This window comes from Rutilus rutilus, assembly GCF_951802725.1.
Source record: "Rutilus rutilus genome assembly, chromosome: 21".
In the NCBI taxonomy this organism is placed as follows: Eukaryota; Metazoa; Chordata; class Actinopteri; order Cypriniformes; family Leuciscidae; genus Rutilus; species Rutilus rutilus.
The window spans coordinates 16579145-16598725 of record NC_140226.1 but is presented as its reverse complement, the minus strand read 5'-3'; the positions used below and the strand labels follow the sequence as shown (position 1 = coordinate 16598725).

Genomic DNA, 19581 nt, shown 5'->3' with positions numbered 1-19581 from the left:
CTGACAGAAACACAGAATGTCAGATTTGAGTGAATATTTTCATATGATATGGATATTATAGGGAGGTGTAATACATTAGAAGCATACTTTATTTCTGGGATCATCAAACAGTTGTAGTCTCTCTGTGACATCAGGAGCAGGGCTGAGCAGGTCAAACAGTTCTTCATTATAGATTTCCAGCAGAGATACCTTCACTGAGAATTCTGTGCCGTTAGTGGACAGTTTCTCAAAGATCTGATGAAGAGTTCTGGGAATAATTCCAGCCAGAGGGTCCTGTGAGAGAGATAAAAAATTAAATAAAAAAGTCCCTGAGCAGATCATATCAAGGAAATATTGGTACTGATACTGTGGCCCAACAGCAAAATCGCAATAAGAAAGCATTATTATTAAGTTAATGTGCAAAGAGCATAACAGATATCATCTACATCTAAGTCATAAAGTCACAGTAGCAAAAATAAGAGTCAGAACAAGGCTAGAAAGAGTTCCATAAAACTAAATTAAAATAGTTGCTGGTGCAAGAAACCTTTATTAACATTAGTGGCCTTTAGGAAATAAATAAAACACTAATAATTGAACATATTATTCTAAACAGCCATTGGAGATACACTTTATACTGCTGCAGAACTGCCAAACCGCAACTCAAATGTTACCTCTTCCCAAGTAAACTCCTCATTGGGCGATCTGTCACCCTCCATTGTGAAGGTTTTCCCTGTTCCAGTTTGTCCATATCTTTTAGAAAACAGAAATTAAACAAATAAATAAATAAATAAATACTACTTTGACTTTTTTCATGGCAAAATTCATAATTGAGGTATTACATTTAAAAACATTTGATGAAAAACCCTTTATATAAATTTAGAAACATAACAGGTAAAGCCATCAGTAAAGTTGAATGATATTACATTTAAAGAGAGATACTCACGCAAATATAGTGCAATTGTAGCCCATAATAACTTCATCTAATATGGGGCAAACCACACTTTTATAAACGTCAATTTGTTTGGCAGAAGGACCAAAAACCTAAACCAGACCAGACATTTAATGAGCATTACTGCACAGGAAAAGATTTGGACATTAGTAAGACTCAGGATGTGGGTGGAAAACAAGCCAAAAACTAACCATGTCAAAAGTGTATGTTTTTCTTGCGGCTTTGTCCGTGGCGCCTCCAGTACGGACCGTCAACTCTTTTTTGTTCTGGTCACATTCAACAACGGTATGAGAGGCAGATTTACGCTCCACTGTGTTGAAGGGCCTGTGAATTGCACATCAGACATGAGAATGATATAGACTGAGATGTTAATGTTCATCTCATAAACACACAATTATATTTAGATATAAAAATTCATAAACATTAATCAGACAAAGAACAAAACCAAAAAAAGAAAAGTAAATAAATATCCTATATTACGCTTTTCAGCAAATTTCAGCAATTATGAAACAAGAAAAACGTAACACAAATGATCAAACCATTCTTTTGGCCAACAAACATTGTAAATAATAAATTGATATAAAATGTGACAGCTTTACATTTGTAGAGAATTGTCTCAGAGAGAAGAGGAATAAAAATAAATATCACGGATCACCTACAGGTTATCACTATTAGCATATTATTTAAATAATATAAACAAAGAGGGTTTTGTACCAGGATTGTAAAAACCAACATACAAAACCACTGCCAGAGGAAAACACGAGTGTGGGATGCTTAAAATAGCATATATTAAACATATACAAACACACACACACACACACACACACACACACACATACATATACATATATATATATATATATATATATATATAAAAAACATGTACATTCACCTGCATCGTACAACCACTTGTATATTTCTTCCTTTCTCATCTTTTTTGGCTGCTGGTATCTGTGATGATGCCATGTTAAAGGAGCGTATTCTGGGCTCCAGGTCAGAAAATGCCCTTTAAATGTACGTTAAGTTAACCTTTAAACAAAAACAGGAATCAATTAGCAAAAATAAGTCACATTAAAAGGTCGCTTACATATATATGCGCCACTTAAAATTACACGAATATATATACACAAACATCAGATCCATTATGTTGACATTGTCTAGCCTAAATTACGCCTTAACAAAATAAATGACAAAAACAACAAGCTAATGAGAAAAAAAATCGAAAATGCACGTACCGTTTAAATGATATACTTTAAAAGCAGATAAAGTAAGATGATAAAGCTGTTTAAATCCCTCCAATACCGCAGGTTATTTGAAAACACTTTATTTGGTGTCCGCTCTGACTACGAGTCTCATGCTCTGCAGTTAGCTGACTTTGAAAATTGCGCATCTGCAGCTTTAAGCCAATCAGAGAAAAGGGTTTTCTGACCATCCTTCTGATTGGTCTAAAGGAAGAGAGCTGGCGCGAATGCATCTCGGGAAAGTGCAGCGTTTTCGAATAGTACTGGATGATGAGCAGTATACACTATATACTGTCTATGAGTATACACCATATACGTTAAATAAGACTCTCATTTTAACGCATACGGTGTATAAGACTAATCAAACACCAAAGTAATATTCATTTTCACTGATGCAGTTTAAAGCATTTTAAATTAGACTTATTTTAGTATTATGTCTACTACGTTTGCTTCTTTATGTGGTGTTTTATTACAGTGCAGAAGACAGGAACTATGGTGTCTTTCCACTTATGTCAGTTCTTTACGTTTTATTTATTTATTTATTTATTTATTTATTTATATGATCTAAAATCTTTTCCCACTTCAGTGCAGCTCTCTCTGATAAACATTACAACAAAACAGGAACTGTGATCCAGATTCAAATTTACGTCACAAACGTTTCTCTTTCTGAAATGACTGTAGTTCCTAAAATTACCAGTAGATGGTAGTAAGATACCATTATAACTTTGCTCTCCGATGCTCTGGGTAGGCCTACCAGTTTGGTGCCGTTTTAAATTGGACTACAGAGGAAACATATATTTAGATGTAAGCCTCATAGCATAATTGCCTAAGTCATATTTCAATTTCTTTGGAAAACAAGAAAAAACAAAAAATGACTTAGGCAATTATGCTATGAGGCTATTTATGTAGCACTTTTCTAGCTGCTGTCTTACATGGTCCATCGTTGCTCTGTCATTTCTATTCATCAAATATATGAACATTTTATTATTTACAATTTATTTTTAGGTACATTAAGAATAATTGATTCCTTTTTTAATGCCGTTAACTTCTGATTTCACATCGCATTTGTACTCCCGTTTGTAGGCTACTATGATTTTACTTTATTTTATATATTGTACACAGCTATGGAAATACAAATGTAAGTGTTTGTTTTTGGCCAATTTTATGAACCAGGTTTTTTTTTTTTTTTTTGTTACATGAAGGTCACATAAAACTGTCTTGGAAACTTTTTAACATATTTTTGTTGTTGTTGTTGTTGCTACTTTTACGAATTTTTTTATGCTTTTTGTGTATGGATTTTAATGTTACACCCGAACTTTCAAGAAGGAAATACTTATAAACAATTTAAGTGATTATGTAGAAAAAAAAAAAGAAAAAAAAAAGATTCGGTTGTGACGTCATTATCATCGCAATGTGTGAAGAAAACAAACAAGAATTGAGGTAAATATAATTTGTGGACCGAATCTGGAGGAAAATGAAACTATTATTTAATTAGTTCACGAATTAATGTTAGCAGAACAAAAAAAAAAAAAAAAAATTAAACACAACACAAATATTGAGTTACACAACACATGACGCTGTGCTGGAATTGTTTATGACATTAATAGACTAGTGTAAGTATGAAATGTGTGCTTCTCTTTCTCAAAAGGTCCACATCCCATAGTTAAAGCAACACACGTTTAGTTTCTGTCAGAGAAAGGCGGAGACTTTTATTTTAAAGAAGCATCATTGCTATGGAATAGTTGTGTTCATAGTAGCTGTGCTCACACTTCCCGCTTTCCTCCTAGTGGCAGACTTCACTCGCGTGCAGAAGCCTGACAACAGCAGCAGCAGGAGGGAATGGGGAGAGAGGGGCGCCGCACCGTTTAACAAGACATTCTTCAACACAACACGACCAATAAAACAATTCACCATCGGTGAGCACGCGCCTCAATATACAAACACATCGCGGCCCGCTCGCTTGTGTTTTTTCCTCTCGTGATCCTGAAATAATCAATAAAAACAACCGAAGCTAACACGAGCTCGCGTGCTAACCACTAACGTACCACCATTAAAAACAGAACTGTCCGGCTTACATCAGTTAAAAACTGTTTATGCTTTCAGTCCCTGGCTGTTTAAATGCAACACATGGTTTATTATAAGACGTTTTAAGTGAGGTAACGTTAAATCAATGCATGTTGTGTTTCCTTCTTGCATGACGGTGCCTTTTTAGCTACACGCGTCTGTTAGCCGTCTGATTCACATGGCAGACGTATTTATTATTAGGACAGATTCGGTGATGTACTTCACATGTGATCAAATATGAGTATAGTGCAAGAATCACGTTTGTCGTTGGCACACTGACAGATTAACGATTTGTGTGTGTGTGTGTGTGTGTGTGTGGGAGGGTTGGGGTGGGGGTGTTTGGGTGTGTTGCTGGCTTCAAGGCCAAGGTCGCAATGAGGCCTAACTGATATGCATAAATAATCATATTTAGTTGTTTAGATGCATTTGTGATTATGATGTGGTAAATATGTTGCTGGAGGGCTTTGGTTTTCATTTGCTTGACATCTGTTTGTGTTAGAAATGTGGGCAAAGCTGCTTGTGTGCCATCAAAGATGATTAAAAGCGTTTTGTCTTTCCTTTTCATTTTAGAGTTAAGTAAATGTGATGTTGCATTAAGATTATTTATTAAAAAAATAAAATCTTAATAGGATCTGTCAGATTGTTTGTGGTACCTTGGTAATACCATGCTATTCAGACATGCACTTTGGTAATTCCACGAGTATCTTATTAGCACCACAATGTGTTTATGATGTCTCTTACACTAAAAGTGCTGTGGTAGAATTATTAGCATGATGTCTCCTATATCCTAAAAACTTGTGTGGCAGCACTGGTACAGTCATGGTATCGGATGGTACTATTGTACTTTGATTTAAACCATATGAATGTATAATCCACATGATGAACGTTCATTTTAAAATACTTTACTCAACATATGCTGTGAAGTTGATTTTGTTATGCACTCTGATGACATTTGGTGTTTTGATATTCATGCTTCGAAGGTAAAATAATTATAATTTTTATTGATTGATTGCAAAGCCAGTTATTGCTTTAATAATGCTATGTCATTTACAAAAGCTTCTGTTGCTATAATTTTTTTTATTGGAAAATTTAAATACAACTAACACGATTTGTCATAAATTTGGCATCTTATTAATAAAATAAGCAACTTACTAAAGCTTACTATTCTGGTGGTGATTGAGGAGATTCCCCCCTTCTATGTAAAGCGCTTTGAGTGCCGAGAAAAAGCGCTATATAAATGTAATGAATTATTATTATAAATAATCTGGACAGATCCATCAGGTTGGGCTTCAAACTCAAAACTAAGTGTGATGCAAGTTGATATGTGCTTATTTCATGAATTGTTATATCTGGAAACCGGTTTTAATAACTGATTTTAGTCTGACAGGGTTACACTGAGCTCTAGAAATGCAGACACCACAGGCACAGAAGAATAACACTATAAAGTTGTATACTTGACTAAGTTTATAGATTTGCTGCTGCATCTCATTAGAAAATTTCACGTGCGCTGCAAATGCCATGTGCCGCTGAATCAACTAGTTGCATTCTTCAAAATAAAGTGACAGTAATGTAAGCAGAATGAATTATTGATGAGAATTTATGAGTGCATGAGACGGGGTTATGGAAACTTGCCCTTTATTTTCAGGGTCAGATCAGGTGACCCGCTGGATGGGTTGGCCTGAGGGGCCCTTTCATGTGACAAGTGTGAGTTTTGGAGGTCTGAAATCAGGTGTTGGGCTCGTTTATGTTGGAACTCCTGCATGTGGAATTACTTTGAAGCCAGTTTTTGTCTTGTTTGTATATGAATATCTTCTTATTGGGAATGTAAATGATTACAGTCGTAATGGAACTCATAGTTCTAAATGCATGAATCTGTATTGTTTTTTTTTAGTCTATGTTTGAACCAATTTAAGGACAGCTGGTTTCTCTACTGTTTTTGTTCCACAGTGCAAGTTCTCTATTCTTGGGCATGCGTTTCTGCTGTAGTGGGCACTTTTTTGAGAGATTTTTAGCTGTTTAATCTTGGATTGAAGCTTACTTGTAAACAATCAGTCCTCACAGAATCATAGCTGCCGCTATATCCAGAGTCATTCACATGGTAATGTAGGTCATGCTCAGAGCTTTGTTCTGAAACTCGACTGGGACTGCGGTATGCAGCCAGTCTGGCCAGCCGTTTCGCCTACAGTGTGGCTAGTGGTTAACAGGAAGTCTAGACATCCATGCTGGTTTGTTCAAGTGGATGTACTAGTTCTGCTCAAGAGCACCTCACTTCATCTGTTTTGCGGTAAATCAACCTAATCAAATAGTCGATTATCCTATCTTGATTATAGATCGAATTAGGAAACCTGGCTTTACAAAAATTAACCATTGTATTAAGGTGTTGTTACTATAATACAACAGTTCTATCTTCTACTTCTAACTTGTTATTGGCCACCACTGACATAAAAAAGACACTAGGGCTGCAACTATCAAGCATTTTGATATTCAATTAATCTGACAATGGTTTGTCGTTAATCCAGTTATTATATAGGCTTTTATTTTATACAGTACTTAACAGTTTTCATGCATCATCTCTTTGTCGTCCACCAAGGGGTCCTTGGCCTAAAAAAGGTTGAATTGGTTGTCTGTATCATAAATTGTAATTATTATATGCAAAAAACCTAATATAAAGCTGTAGAATATGAAATACACCCCCCCCCCTTGCCTATTCATGCACAAGCGATAATGTCTTCTTTTTTTTTTTTTTTTTTACTGTTTTATATTTCATATTTTATTTTATTAGTTGTTGCAACTCAAAAAGACAAGAGATTCTTGAATCCTGTTTAAAGGAAATCTCATTGATTAAAAAAAAAAAAAATGCTTTTATGATACTATAATTACTGTAGTAACTATTTTTTGTGATGGTCTTGATTTGACTAATTAAGATAAAGTACCAGTAACAAGTTGTCCCGAGCCTTGATTTTCAACACTGGAAATCTGCTTGTGCATAGTCGAATCGGGCAGCCGTGACCTGGCCAGCTGTTTTGCGGCCAAGCGTTTAACATCGAATGTTTCGTTCACCGAAACAGATGTGTGTCAGCGTTTTCAAAATCTGAAAGTAAATAACCTATGTGGTTGCATTAGAGATTCATGAACCCGAACATGAAGTCTTAGAGCAGATTTTTAACCAAGAGCAAATGTGTTCACTCACTGAAAATGAAGCCTTGTGTTACTTGAGCTGAAATGACTTGTGGTGATTTGTTGCAGCTGTGTCGAACAGCGGTTGTCAGGAGGAAAGTGTGCGCTCGATCCTGAGTGGCAAAAATGTGTTGACAAGCCAGTTGTCATCCAAATTCAGCTGTCCTCTCCTTGCCAGAGATATGTCCATTATCACAAGCTATATTTTCTCTCTTCTTTTTCACAGTATTGAAAGAATATTATCTCAGGGCCCCTCCCCCATCTGCAGCATTAAGGTACTGTGATCATGTCTATCTGCTGAAATAGTCACATGTTTTTAAATGCCCACTGCTAATGGGTGAAAGCAATGGATAATATCTGGATGATTTAGTCACCTATTAAGTTCAAATAAGAAACATTCGTCATTATTGACGTATTTCATTAATTATTTAGTAACATTGGGTCTCGTTCACTAGTAATTGCGTGGATTATTTCGTATTTGTACGCACAGGAGAAGCTCTTACGAAAGATCTCCACCTAATTCACAACACATTCGTACGCACATGAATTTGTTCTTAACAACGTTCTGTTAGTGAATTTGGAGTATTCTAAATGAGCAGCCACGTGCACAAGGTAGTCATTTGCATAAACACACCCAAACATCTCCATATAAGGGCTTTCCTTACAGCCTTTCGTCACGCTCGCCACTGTTTGCAGACGCGTGCCAAGTGTGCCATTCTCACCAGTTCTCACCAGTTCTCACAATAAACACCTATTATACAGACCCAAATTACAGACCTCTCATTAGCCAGCTGCAGAAACCTCTCAGCTGAAGCTATAATGCAGCTTTTCTTACTCTCAATGTATGATGGAAGGTATTTAAGATGAAATTAGTATATATAATAATTTTTATGTAAGCAATAAGGTACGATAGACTGCTGTATCGTGAATAAGTCACGGCTGAAGGGCGTTGTTAGGCACGAACAAGTTCTAATGACTGCAGTAGAATAGTTAGGCAATTAATCGAACACATTTGGAATTAATGTCTGTTTAGGTCGCTTTACATGCAAAACAAATCGAAATATTTGGCCAGAATAAAATACAAAGTGAACCCAAACTTATGCCAGTGACCAAAAGTAAATTTTACCAACAGCTTTGGCAATAAATGTCATGCTTTTAAATATTATTGATTTAATTTAGACTTAATATTGTGTGTAAAATAGTTTTTTGGTTTTTCCCATCAGGTGCTTGCTTGATTCCTTAAGTAAAGAAATTGAAAAATACGGTGTAATCTCAGACCTGTTTGCTCCATATGTAAAACACATTTGTTCTTGCTTTAGAGTTGTGCAGGTTCTAAGTGTGTGTCTGTTTTTCCAAGCAGAGTAACTCGAGGGGAACAAGAATGAGCTGATTTTAAGAGCTCTGATAATGATGCCCAGAATAAGTGCGGCCTGGTCACACAGCAGAGTGGGGAACGTACACGCTGTGAGTAAACACACTCATCTATAATCAGTAACCCAGATGAATCCACCCTAACCAGCACTGAATAACATGTCGCTCAAAATACCACGGACGTAACAGCAATGTGGCATAGTTGAATTCAGCATTATTGTTGCTGACCTACTGATCTGATCTTAACATGTCTGTCTCTTGCAGTGAGCATTAGAAGGCCACGATGCAATGAGATAAACACTGGATGACTGGAGGTCCCCTGCTTAACAGTCTATAAGCATGGCTGGCCTACAGCTGGTGACCCCTGCCTCCTCACCCATGGGGCCCTTCTTCGGTCTCCCGTGGCAACAGGAAGCTATCCATGACAACATATACACACCAAGAAAATATCAGGCAAGCCTTTTGAAAAGGTTCTTAGGTTGGGAGATTACTGTATTGTCCTTTAAGTTTTTGTTTATACTTAAAGGGTTTGTTCACCCAAAAATGAAGGAATGTACTTTATTCTTGTGATGGCAAAGCTGAATTTTAGCAGCCATTACATCAGTCTTAAGTGTCACATGGTCCTTCAGAAATCAATAGCCGCGTTTCCACTGTCGGGCCAGGGCTGGGCCAGGGCTTTAAACGGACCGAGCCGGGCTAATAGCCTCGGGCCAATAGCACCGGGCATGCGTTTCCACTGTCGGGCCAGAAGCTCCACAGCGCTTCACTAAAACACGCCCGTAACACGCCTCTCTGGGACAACGTCACACTAACCCATCATTTCACCAACAAATGGAAGTTTTTATCAGAAAACTAATCAGAAATCACTGGAAACAGCGTTGAAAACAAACACGATAAAAGCGGCCGTTTGCTAGCTTTTTTTGTTTGTTTGTTTGTTTAGCAGCTAGGCTACTTGAATATTTAAAACCCAAGCATCGATGTTTTACCACAGGTTTACAATAAAAAGTGATACATTGATCATAATGAATTAATTTATGTAAAAATTGCACATTAGTCACTCAGAAATAAATTACCGTTAGGTCTATTTCACAAAAGAAAGAGGACACACTTACTTTTTCAGTCGCGTCTGTTTCTTTATCTGGTAACGTTAACTTAGTTACAGGACATATTTACATCACATTTAGAAAAAAATGATAATTTCTACAAATATATGCCATACGACCGAGGAGCTTTAGCACTCTCTCGACTCCCATACAGATATTTTCAGTCAGAGAAACAGAGGAAGCTCCCGAAAAAAAAAAGTTACTTTATTTTTTGATAGTCCGGTTTAAAGAGACGAGACGTAGGCTATGACAGATAAAATAAAAACATGACTGTGATAGCCTTTAAGATTGGTCTGATTTCTTCAAGCGTTCGCTATGTTTTTTTTTTTTTACTATGCGTATCTTCAAGCGTTTACTATGTTTACTATGGTAACGGCTAGCGCGCATCGTCTTTTGCATCACAAACAGAAGGCATTCAAACATGAACGCGATTTAAATTATTTTATTTTTAAGTCTTAAATGCTGACAGAATCATCCGGCGCTGCCGTCTCCCAACGGTAAACTCCTCCTCTGTTGGTAACCACTCCTCTAGCCCGAGCTGGCCCGCTTTGGCCCAAGGTATTCGACGGGCCAGAAATCCTGGCCGTTGGCCCCGAGTAAGCCCCGATCAAGCCCCGGAAGTGACAGTGGAAACGCGACTGGCCCTGGCACGCACTAGCACGGCCCGGCCCTGGCCCGACAGTGGAAACGCGGCTATTGTAATCAATGTTGAAAACAGTTGTGCTGCTTAATATTGAGGAAATATTATATTTCAGTGATACAGTGATACAGTTTTTTCAAGATTCTTTAATGAATAAAAAGTTAATATGTTTTCTAATGAAACCGTTATAAAGTGTATATATTATAAACAACATAGTTTTGTCACTTTTGATCAATTTAATGCATCCTTGCTGAATAAAAAAATGTAATGTTATTGTACATTACATTTTGCTGAATAATTTCACCCAATTGCATTTTCAGGTTGAACTTCTTGAAGCAGCTCTTGAACACAATACTATAGTCTGCTTAAATACTGGCTCAGGGAAGACCTTTATCGCAGTGCTCCTAATCAAAGAACTCTCCCACCAAATCCGTGGAGAGGATGAAAAGAGAACAGTTTTCCTTGTGAATGCAGGTGAGTAATTGTCTAGTCTGTCATGTCACAAATGCGTTGCAATGTACCCCCATTAAAGCATGATCAAAACTTTCCTTGTTGATTCATCTAAATTCTTTGTTGTTCGTTTTTCCCGAATTAAAGCATCATCTGTGGTTCAACAAGCATCTACTGTAAGAACCCACTCGGATCTCCAGGTAGCCGACTACATGTCAGAGGAAATGACATCATGGCCTGATGAGATGTGGAACAGAAAGATTATGGGGAATCAGGTGTGATTTAAACATGTTCGTTTTAATGTGCCCATGAATTAATTCAGATAATTGTTGAACATCTTGATGAGATGTCATTGTTCAATCTGTGATATCTTCCTATCCTTCTCATCCCTCTCTTTTCCATAATGTCTGTTCTTTCAGGTGCTGGTGATGACGTGCCACATCTTCCTGCATGTGTTAAAGAATGGAGTCTTGCCACTATCAAAAATCAACCTGCTGGTTTTTGACGAATGCCACCTTGCAATCACGGACCATCCTTATCAGGAAATAATGAAGGTGAAATTGCAGTCTGTTACGACATTGAACGGAGGCTTTGAAATCACATCTGTCAGTGTAAAGAGAGGGATGATAGAGGTCTCATCTAACTGTCACTCCATATAATGCTAAAAAGATGTCGATCCATTGGTATATTAATGGGCATGTATTTTAGTCCTGAAGGTTGAACAAAGGCACTTTGAGAAGATATTTTAATGCCAGTTGGCCATATGACAAAACATCTTAAGTTCAGAGTTAAAGTCGACATGAAATGGAAGTTGTGATCGTCTTCTCTTTCCTATTGTGACACATCCAGTGAGAATGGAATTTAGGGCGGGACTTGATTTTGTCCATCTGGAATTAATTGAATCGTTGTGGTTTGCTATTGCTGTGATCTCATGTGAGTGACAGGTTGTCACTCATGCCAGTAAACATGTCATAAGAGAAGAGAAGAGATGTCGTCGCAAGAGGCAGGGGAAGTTAATTTAATTAAAGATTACGAAGGCACATTCATTTAATAACAAAGGGATAAATCATTTATAATAAATGGCAGTATTTAATAAAAAACAATAATTGTCCATTTTTATTTCATTGTGAAATTCTTTCATCATTTACTTGCCCTCACCATCGTTCCAAACCTGTATGACTGACTTTCTTCTGTGGTACACAAAATAATATATTTTGAGAAGTGTCTCCATTTGGTAGATGTCAGTGGGCTCAAACATTGTTTGGTTTCCAGTGTTCTTCAAAATATCTTTGTGTTCTGCAGAAGAAAGGAAGTTATACAAGTTTCGCATGACATAAGGATGAGTAAATGATGACAAATTTCATTTTTCAGTGAATTATCCTTTTGACTTTAAAGATTGGCTGAATGTGAGATATTTTCTGGGGAGAGAGCCATAATTTAGTCACAACACTTAATTTGCGAAATGCAAACCATCAACTTTTAAGTGGACTTCAGAGTATTGCTGTAGAATACATTAGTTATAATTAGAGTTGTGCTGATACAATAATGTATTGAGATTTAGTGTTTTCCTGATATTAAAACATTTGCTGGGGATATAAATTAGTTTACACAATTATGTTTTTGTGATTAATCACAGTTGTCAACTGAATACTTTTGCCTAACTGTTATCCAGGATAAAGAGATAGATACCACATTGTAAGCTGGTGATATCCATCCCTCATTATAATGCTTTATTAAATGGTGTAAATCTTCTTTGCAGATTTGTGAGGGTTGCCCAGGCTGTCCTCGCATTTTGGGTCTGACTGCTTCCATTTTAAATGGCAAATGTGACCCTTGTGATCTGGAGCAGAAGATTCAGAACCTGGAGAAGATTTTGCAGAGCAATGCAGAAACTGCCACCGATCTTGTGGTGCTGGATAGGTAGTGTTTCCTTGTAAACATTTCGATCATATGATGCCATTTTAAAAGTTCATCATTTTGATTATTGGGTGTAATACAATAGGATAACATGCTTTAATGTTAGAAAAACTCATTATTTTTCACATACTGTACATTATTGCAGCTCCTCTATTCCCGGTCCCTCTGAAACGCACTGATTTCTACAAAGCCCTTGTTCCGAAAAGCTGAAAGTGTTCTGATTGGCCAGCAGAGTCAGACCCAGTGCATTGTGATTAACCAAACACATCAAGCGTGTGTTGAAAATGTAATACCTCTTACCATAATCACAGGCTTCAGCTTCCAAGTCTTTAAGCAATTGGAAACAGACAGTTAATAATGTTGTTGGTTTTCCCATATCGGTTCAAGCCCGAGTTGGATTTTGAATTTGCTGATGATCAATCTGATCGATCGGAACCAACGTTTCACTGTGGTAAATAGTCTTTGTATAAAACTGGCGTTGTACGCTCCCAGGTTCAGGAAGCTGTCCTCTGTAAAATGTGCTGTGCTCTAGCTAACTTTTGGGTTGTGCTGCTCAGGAACAGCTTTATAAATAAATCTTAACCTCCGATTCCTTATTTCATCTCTTTTCGGAAAGGCAAAAAAAGTGGTTTTGCTTTCGCATCTAAACACGCAGCATCTCCGTGACATGACGATAACGCTGCAATTTCCTGAATAAATCATCTTCGTTCTTTATGTATGCTTTCGATGGGCATTATGCTAATATTTCACATTTGTGACATAGACGTTTGAGGAAGTAATATCTGGCATTTTAGGCAGGTCTGGTGCAGTGTTCTCTGTTAGAATAAATCCCTTTTATGGGACACTATGAGCTTTCTAACTTTGCAAATCATATAAATGCACAGATTAATTACATTCTAAAAGGAAAACATCAAAAAGCATCATATGACCCCTTTTGAGTATCATCTATTATAAATCTTTCTTGAAGTTTCTTACCTGTCAATTTACGTCCAGGTATGCGTCCCAGCCTCGTGAGGTGGTGCTGGACTGTGGGCTGTACCAGGATCAGAGTGGGCTCTCTAAGAGGCTTTTGAGCGAGTTGGATGAAGCCCTTCATTTTCTTAATGACTGCAACTTATTCACTCATCGAGAAGATAGAGACCCCACGTTCATCTCCAAACAGGTTCTCCCCTTAGGGTCTTATTTTGTCTCTTGCCACCATCATTTAAGCACATAATGGTCACAATCTCAATGTTACCTCTTCTAACCCTAGACCAAAATTAAGAAGATGTAACAAGACTCTTGACAGAAACTGCCTGTAGTTGTATGATTTGTTTTAATCCTGTGATTGTTTAACCCAAGGTGCTGAATGACTGTCGTGCCGTGTTGACTGTGCTGGGCCCTTGGTGCGCAGATAAAGCTGCGGGAATCATGGTCCGGGAGCTGCAGAAATATATCAAACATGAACAGGAAGAGCTGAACCGCAAGTTCCTGTTGTTCACGGACACCATTCTGAGAAAAATCCACGCTTTATGTGAGGAGCATTTCTCTCCAGCTTCCCTAGACCTGAAGTTTGTCACTCCCAAAGTCATCAGACTTCTGGAGATTCTCCACGAGTACAAACCTTTTGAACGGCAGCAGTTTGAGAGCGTGGAGTGGTACAACAATCGCAATCAGGACAATTACGTTTCTTGGAGCGATTCTGAGGACGAAGACGAGGATGAAGAGGCAGAGGCAAAGGAGAAGCCCGAAGCAAATTTTCCCTCGCCTTTCACCAACATCCTCTGTGGAATCATCTTTGTGGAAAGGCGATATACAGCGGTTGTTTTAAACAGGTTTGTTTGCAGTGCTCTACTGTCTTTCTCAGAAAATACTATGCAAATAATATGTGCTCTAAAACTACAAGTGAATTTAGGCATCACAACATTATAATGGACAGTATGAAAGTAGTATATTACTATTTTAAATAGTAACTGAGCGCTAAATGACGGCAAATTTACAGATAAAATGTCTAATATTTACCATAACCGTTATGATACTAAGGGCGCTTTCACACTTGGTTCGATTGCCTGTTCCGAACCCGAGTTCGATTGCTCCCCCCTCCCCCTGCCCCCGATGGACTGTGTTCACATTATATTATTTCTATCCGAACCGCGGTACACTTGCGTCATCAGGCTGCAGCTGGCGTAATGGTGTTGCTTGGTAACCGCGAATGAAAAGGCGCCCAAATGGATAGACTTGCTCAGTTGACATTTTTTCTTCTTTTTTTTAACCTTTGGTTTTGTTTTCAACATAGACATACAGAAACACACTTGCGTCTGTCTGCCGCAAAAATTATGAAAACGTTTCAAAGACAGCGGGCTGTCCGCCGAAGACACATTATACGTCAACAATAGCGGTTCACTTCCGCGGTTTGGTTCGATTGCGTTCATATCAGCAGCGAACCGTACCCGAGTTCACATGAACCGTACCCCAGACCACCTTTTTAAGCGGACCCGAGTACGGTTCGCGGGTGCGCACCCGAGTTCGGAAGACAGCGTTCACATCATCCAAACGAACCGAACTCTGACGTCATTCGAACCCGGGTGCGCACCAAAAGTGCTAGTGTGAAAGCGCCCTAATATATCATGAATTCCTAGTATTTAGTAGGGGTGTGCAGTGTCTTTATTTAGATTCAGACTTTTATATTATTGATTTTACAAATATACAATTTTATCGCTTTTCACTTTTATGGGTTAGATCTTTAGTCTAATCATTTTTCTTGTTATTTGTCACTATTATGAAATTACCAAATATTATAATAGAAAATTATAAACTATAAAAGTTGGAGGTCAGTAAGATTTTCTAATATTTATGAAAGCAGTCTCTTATGCTCACCAAGTGTGAACAGTAATATTGTTAAATTTTATTACAATTCAAATGAACTGCTTTCTATTTTAATATATTTTCAGATGTACCGTAATTTATTCCTGTGATGGCAAAGCTGAAGTTTCAACAGCCTTTACTCTAGTCTTCAGTGTACTGTTTATTGCTTAATATTTTTGTGGAAACCATGATTCATTTTTTTTTCAGGATTGTTTGATGAATAGAAAGTTCAAAAGAACAGCATTTATTTGAAATTGACATATTTTGTAACATTATAAATAGGGTTGGAAATCGAAAATCGATTCCAATTCTGGAATCGGATACTTGCTGAAAAATAAAAAAAATTGATTCTGCTTATAGATTCATGTGTGCATTTTAACGTGGTTTTAAACCATTCAAGCGCAAGAAGATGCGAAAGAGAACTCAATTTGCCACTCCCTCTCTGTTTTTTGTGCTGAGCACACACAAAAAGCCGCCTTGAGTTCTCTTTCGCGTCGTCTTGTGCTTGAATGGACAAATACACACAAAATTGTCAAAATATCTCCGTTAACACAGTCAGTTAGGTCTTAAATGAACTTAAACAGATGAGAAAGAAAACGTGTAACAGTATATTGGATCAGTGCATTAGATCTTAAAGTGACAGTGCAGTCTAATATTACTGCATCAGTCTTTACTGTCATTACTGTTAATCAAAGAACAAAATAAAATAAAATTACTCACTGATCTTGACTGAATAACTTTTGTAACTTTAATAAGGATTAATCTATATTTTATATATATAAAATTTGTATATTTCTATTAATATATATTTTATTTATACAAAGAAAACTATGTAGTGTTATTTTAAATTTAATTTCAATTTCTGAACTTTATTAAAGACAAGAATACAGTCAGTAATACAATAAGAACAAATAAGCAAATTAGCAATAGCACAAATAAATTGTTTACAACTGAACAATGTTTGAAATTGATATAAGGTGGTCGTTAAATAGTTGTTCTTTAGGTTGCGGGTTTTTGTTCATGGTATTAAGCTGCAACATAATCTTTTGCAGAAAGGAATACATATGTTTATCTAAATGGATGACTTACTTTTTTTTTTACCATATTGGAATTGAAACTAGGGATCGATAAGCAGAATCGGAATCGCTAATATTCAAACTATACTCAACCCTAATTATAAATGTCTTTACTGTCACTTGATTTATTTAATGTGTCCTTGCTGAACAGTATTAATTTCTTTTAAAAAAACATCTTGCTAACTTGAAACTTTAGAATGGTAGTGGATATATTTAGTTAGCATTTAGCAAATGCTTATTTGAATTATCCAAAGCAACTTTAATGCACTTTGTATTATTTGTGTGTATCAGACTTATTAAGGAGGCAGGGAAGCAGGACCCAGAGCTGGCTTACATTAGTAGCAACTTCATCACAGGTCACAGCATCGGCAAGAACCAGCCTCGCAACAAACAAATGGAGGTCGAGTTCAGGAAACAAGAGGAGGTGAGTGAATTCGGCAGTCCAAAAAAGCCTCCTGTGCCACTTCCTTAGCTTATGCTGATCATAATTGTTATTGTTGATTCACACTACTGTACAGGTCCTGAGGAAGTTCAGAGCCCATGAAACCAACTTGCTCATTGCAACCAGCATTGTGGAAGAAGGTGTTGATATTCCAAAGTGCAATTTGGTGGTTCGGTTTGACCTGCCGACAGAGTACCGTTCGTACGTGCAATCCAAAGGTCGTGCCCGTGCTCCAGTCTCCAATTACATCATGTTAGCTGACAACGAACGGACAAAAACGTTTGAAGAAGACCTCAAGACCTACAAGGCCATAGAAAAGGTCAGCAGGTTTAATGAGAACTATTTCTAATGGAGAGTCTGTGTGCATTAAAACATGTAATGTAAAAAGTTGTACGTCTTTCAGATCCTCCGAAATAAGTGCTCGAAGTCAGCAGAATGCAATGATTTTGAACTGGAGCCGGTGACCGATGATGACAACGTTCTCCCACCTTACGTCCTGCGCTCAGAGGACGGAGGCCCCCGCGTCACGATTAACACAGCCATTGGGCACATCAACAGGTCAGTATCCTGTCCTAAATCATACGATTTCTGTATTTTGTTGCATGTTGCATTCATTCTTTAATGTATTTGTGTTTTGTGCAGATATTGTGCGCGTTTGCCCAGTGATCCGTTCACTCATCTTGCTCCGAAGTGTAAAACTGTGGAGTTGAAGACTGGAGGTTATCGATCCACACTCTTTCTACCCATCAACTCACCACTCAGAGTTCCTGTCACTGTGAGTTCTGGCCACAATATATTTATCAAATTTTTCTAAAACAATTTACATTTAGTCAGCTTTGCTAGGAGTTAAAAGTAGGGCTGTGTGATTAATCGAAAATCAATTCAAGAAAGCACGATTTTGAATGCTGCATGCATAAATCTGGTGTCAGAACAGAGAGAGGTTACCATTGCGACATTAAAGAAAGCACAGAAACAGGGAAGATGAATTCAGGGCAGGATAAGGACTTGGCCAAAACAAACATCTGTGGTTTTGGAATATTTTCGATACTGATGATGTATCATATATGTATCATGTAGGGGCCATTCACACAGAATTCACAATGCGAAAAACACGCGACGCAGGTCTAGAGACGGGCTTTTAAAAAGTTGAACATCTTTTACTTTGAGCGCCGTGTGGAATGCCATGTCATGCGCGAGATGCTGCAAAAGACGCGAAAGGTGAATGCAACGTTTAAAGACGTCTGTAATACAGGCATTTTTGAACTGCTCAATATACAAAAAGAGTGAAACAGGCATGTAGAAATAACCAACAGTGTCACATAAAAATTATACAGACAAGTATGTGTGTAAGGAAATATTGTTTAAAAATCGTGATTAAAATCGAAATTGAAATATTGATAAAAAATCGTGATAAGTTAGGATTTTTTTTGTCCATATCACAAATATCGAAAGTATTGTCATTTCCTCACCCTTGTGTTATTCCAAACCTGTTAGACTTATGGCGCTTTTCCACTGCATGGTACGGTACGGCTCGGTTCGGTACGGCACGCTTTGGCGCTTTTCCACTGCATGGTACGGTACGGCTCGGTTCGGTACGGCTCACTTATGGCGCATTTCCACTGCATGGTACGGTACGGTACGGTACGGCTCGCTTCGGCTCGCTTTAAATGGTACCACCTCTGTTGAGGTTCCAAGCGTACCGTACCGATACTAAAATGTGACGTGAAAACACTGAAGATCACTGATTGGTCAGACAGAATCGTCACTACCAGCGTCATTGTATTTGCGACACGAGACCATGCACGAGACAAACCCGCTAGATTTAAATAGCCAGTAGACAACAGCCAACGCTGTAGTGTCTTGCAGTTAAAAAGTTTCTTGCAGTCAGGGGCGGCGCCGGATAATTTTCAACGCATGTGCTGAGGGCACACACACACATATGTGTGTGTGTATATATATATATATATATATATATATATATATATATATATATATATATATATTATATATTATTAATAAATGAGCAAAACTTGGCCATCGAAGTTGACGATCGCCATATTCGTAGTAAACGCGCCTATAGAGAGAAATGCACATAATGGATTACATAAGAGAGTAGCCTATTTCTTTTTGTTTTGAATTATTTCGTTTAAAGACATTTCAAGCTTTGTGTATTTGAGGATGAGATGCGCTCAAGTTAACGTACAATGCAAGTGACCGCTCGGGCGCCTCAATGGTTAAATTGTCTATTTTGCATCTTATTTATTCAATCCAGGCAATTGTTTGATGAAAAAAATATAAAAATTAAGATACAATTTATACAAAACGAAA

At 37.5% G+C, this 19581-nt stretch overlaps 2 protein-coding genes across 3 annotated transcripts in view; one reads left to right on the top strand and one right to left on the bottom strand.

Moving 5' to 3' along the window:
* Positions 1-2299, bottom strand: part of kif11 (kinesin family member 11) — a 6050-nt gene extending 3751 nt beyond the window's left edge. Inside the window, exons 1-6 of the mRNA XM_084394171.1 lie at positions 2164-2299; positions 1821-1957; positions 1120-1252; positions 923-1020; positions 651-729; positions 88-273 (exon numbers count right to left, since the gene is read on the bottom strand). Of these exons, the coding sequence (XP_084250297.1) occupies positions 88-273; positions 651-729; positions 923-1020; positions 1120-1252; positions 1821-1894 (570 nt within the window). The 5' untranslated portion in view covers positions 1895-1957; positions 2164-2299. The remainder of the gene's footprint in view (positions 1-87; positions 274-650; positions 730-922; positions 1021-1119; positions 1253-1820; positions 1958-2163) is intronic.
* A 1682-nt stretch (positions 2300-3981) lies between these two features.
* The window catches only part of dicer1 (dicer 1, ribonuclease type III), a 35292-nt gene continuing 19692 nt past the window's right edge, over positions 3982-19581 (top strand). Inside the window, exons 1-14 of one of the 2 annotated variants that reach the window (XM_084393350.1) lie at positions 3982-4085; positions 7637-7685; positions 8771-8874; positions 9046-9234; positions 10845-10998; positions 11122-11249; positions 11394-11528; positions 12734-12894; positions 13885-14053; positions 14233-14705; positions 17103-17235; positions 17330-17572; positions 17657-17811; positions 17896-18028. In XM_084393350.1, coding sequence (XP_084249476.1) covers positions 9121-9234; positions 10845-10998; positions 11122-11249; positions 11394-11528; positions 12734-12894; positions 13885-14053; positions 14233-14705; positions 17103-17235; positions 17330-17572; positions 17657-17811; positions 17896-18028 — 1998 coding nt within the window. In that variant the 5' untranslated portion in view covers positions 3982-4085; positions 7637-7685; positions 8771-8874; positions 9046-9120. The remainder of the gene's footprint in view (positions 4086-7636; positions 7686-8770; positions 8875-9045; positions 9235-10844; positions 10999-11121; positions 11250-11393; positions 11529-12733; positions 12895-13884; positions 14054-14232; positions 14706-17102; positions 17236-17329; positions 17573-17656; positions 17812-17895; positions 18029-19581) is intronic. The other variant, XM_084393351.1, reaches the window with a different exon arrangement.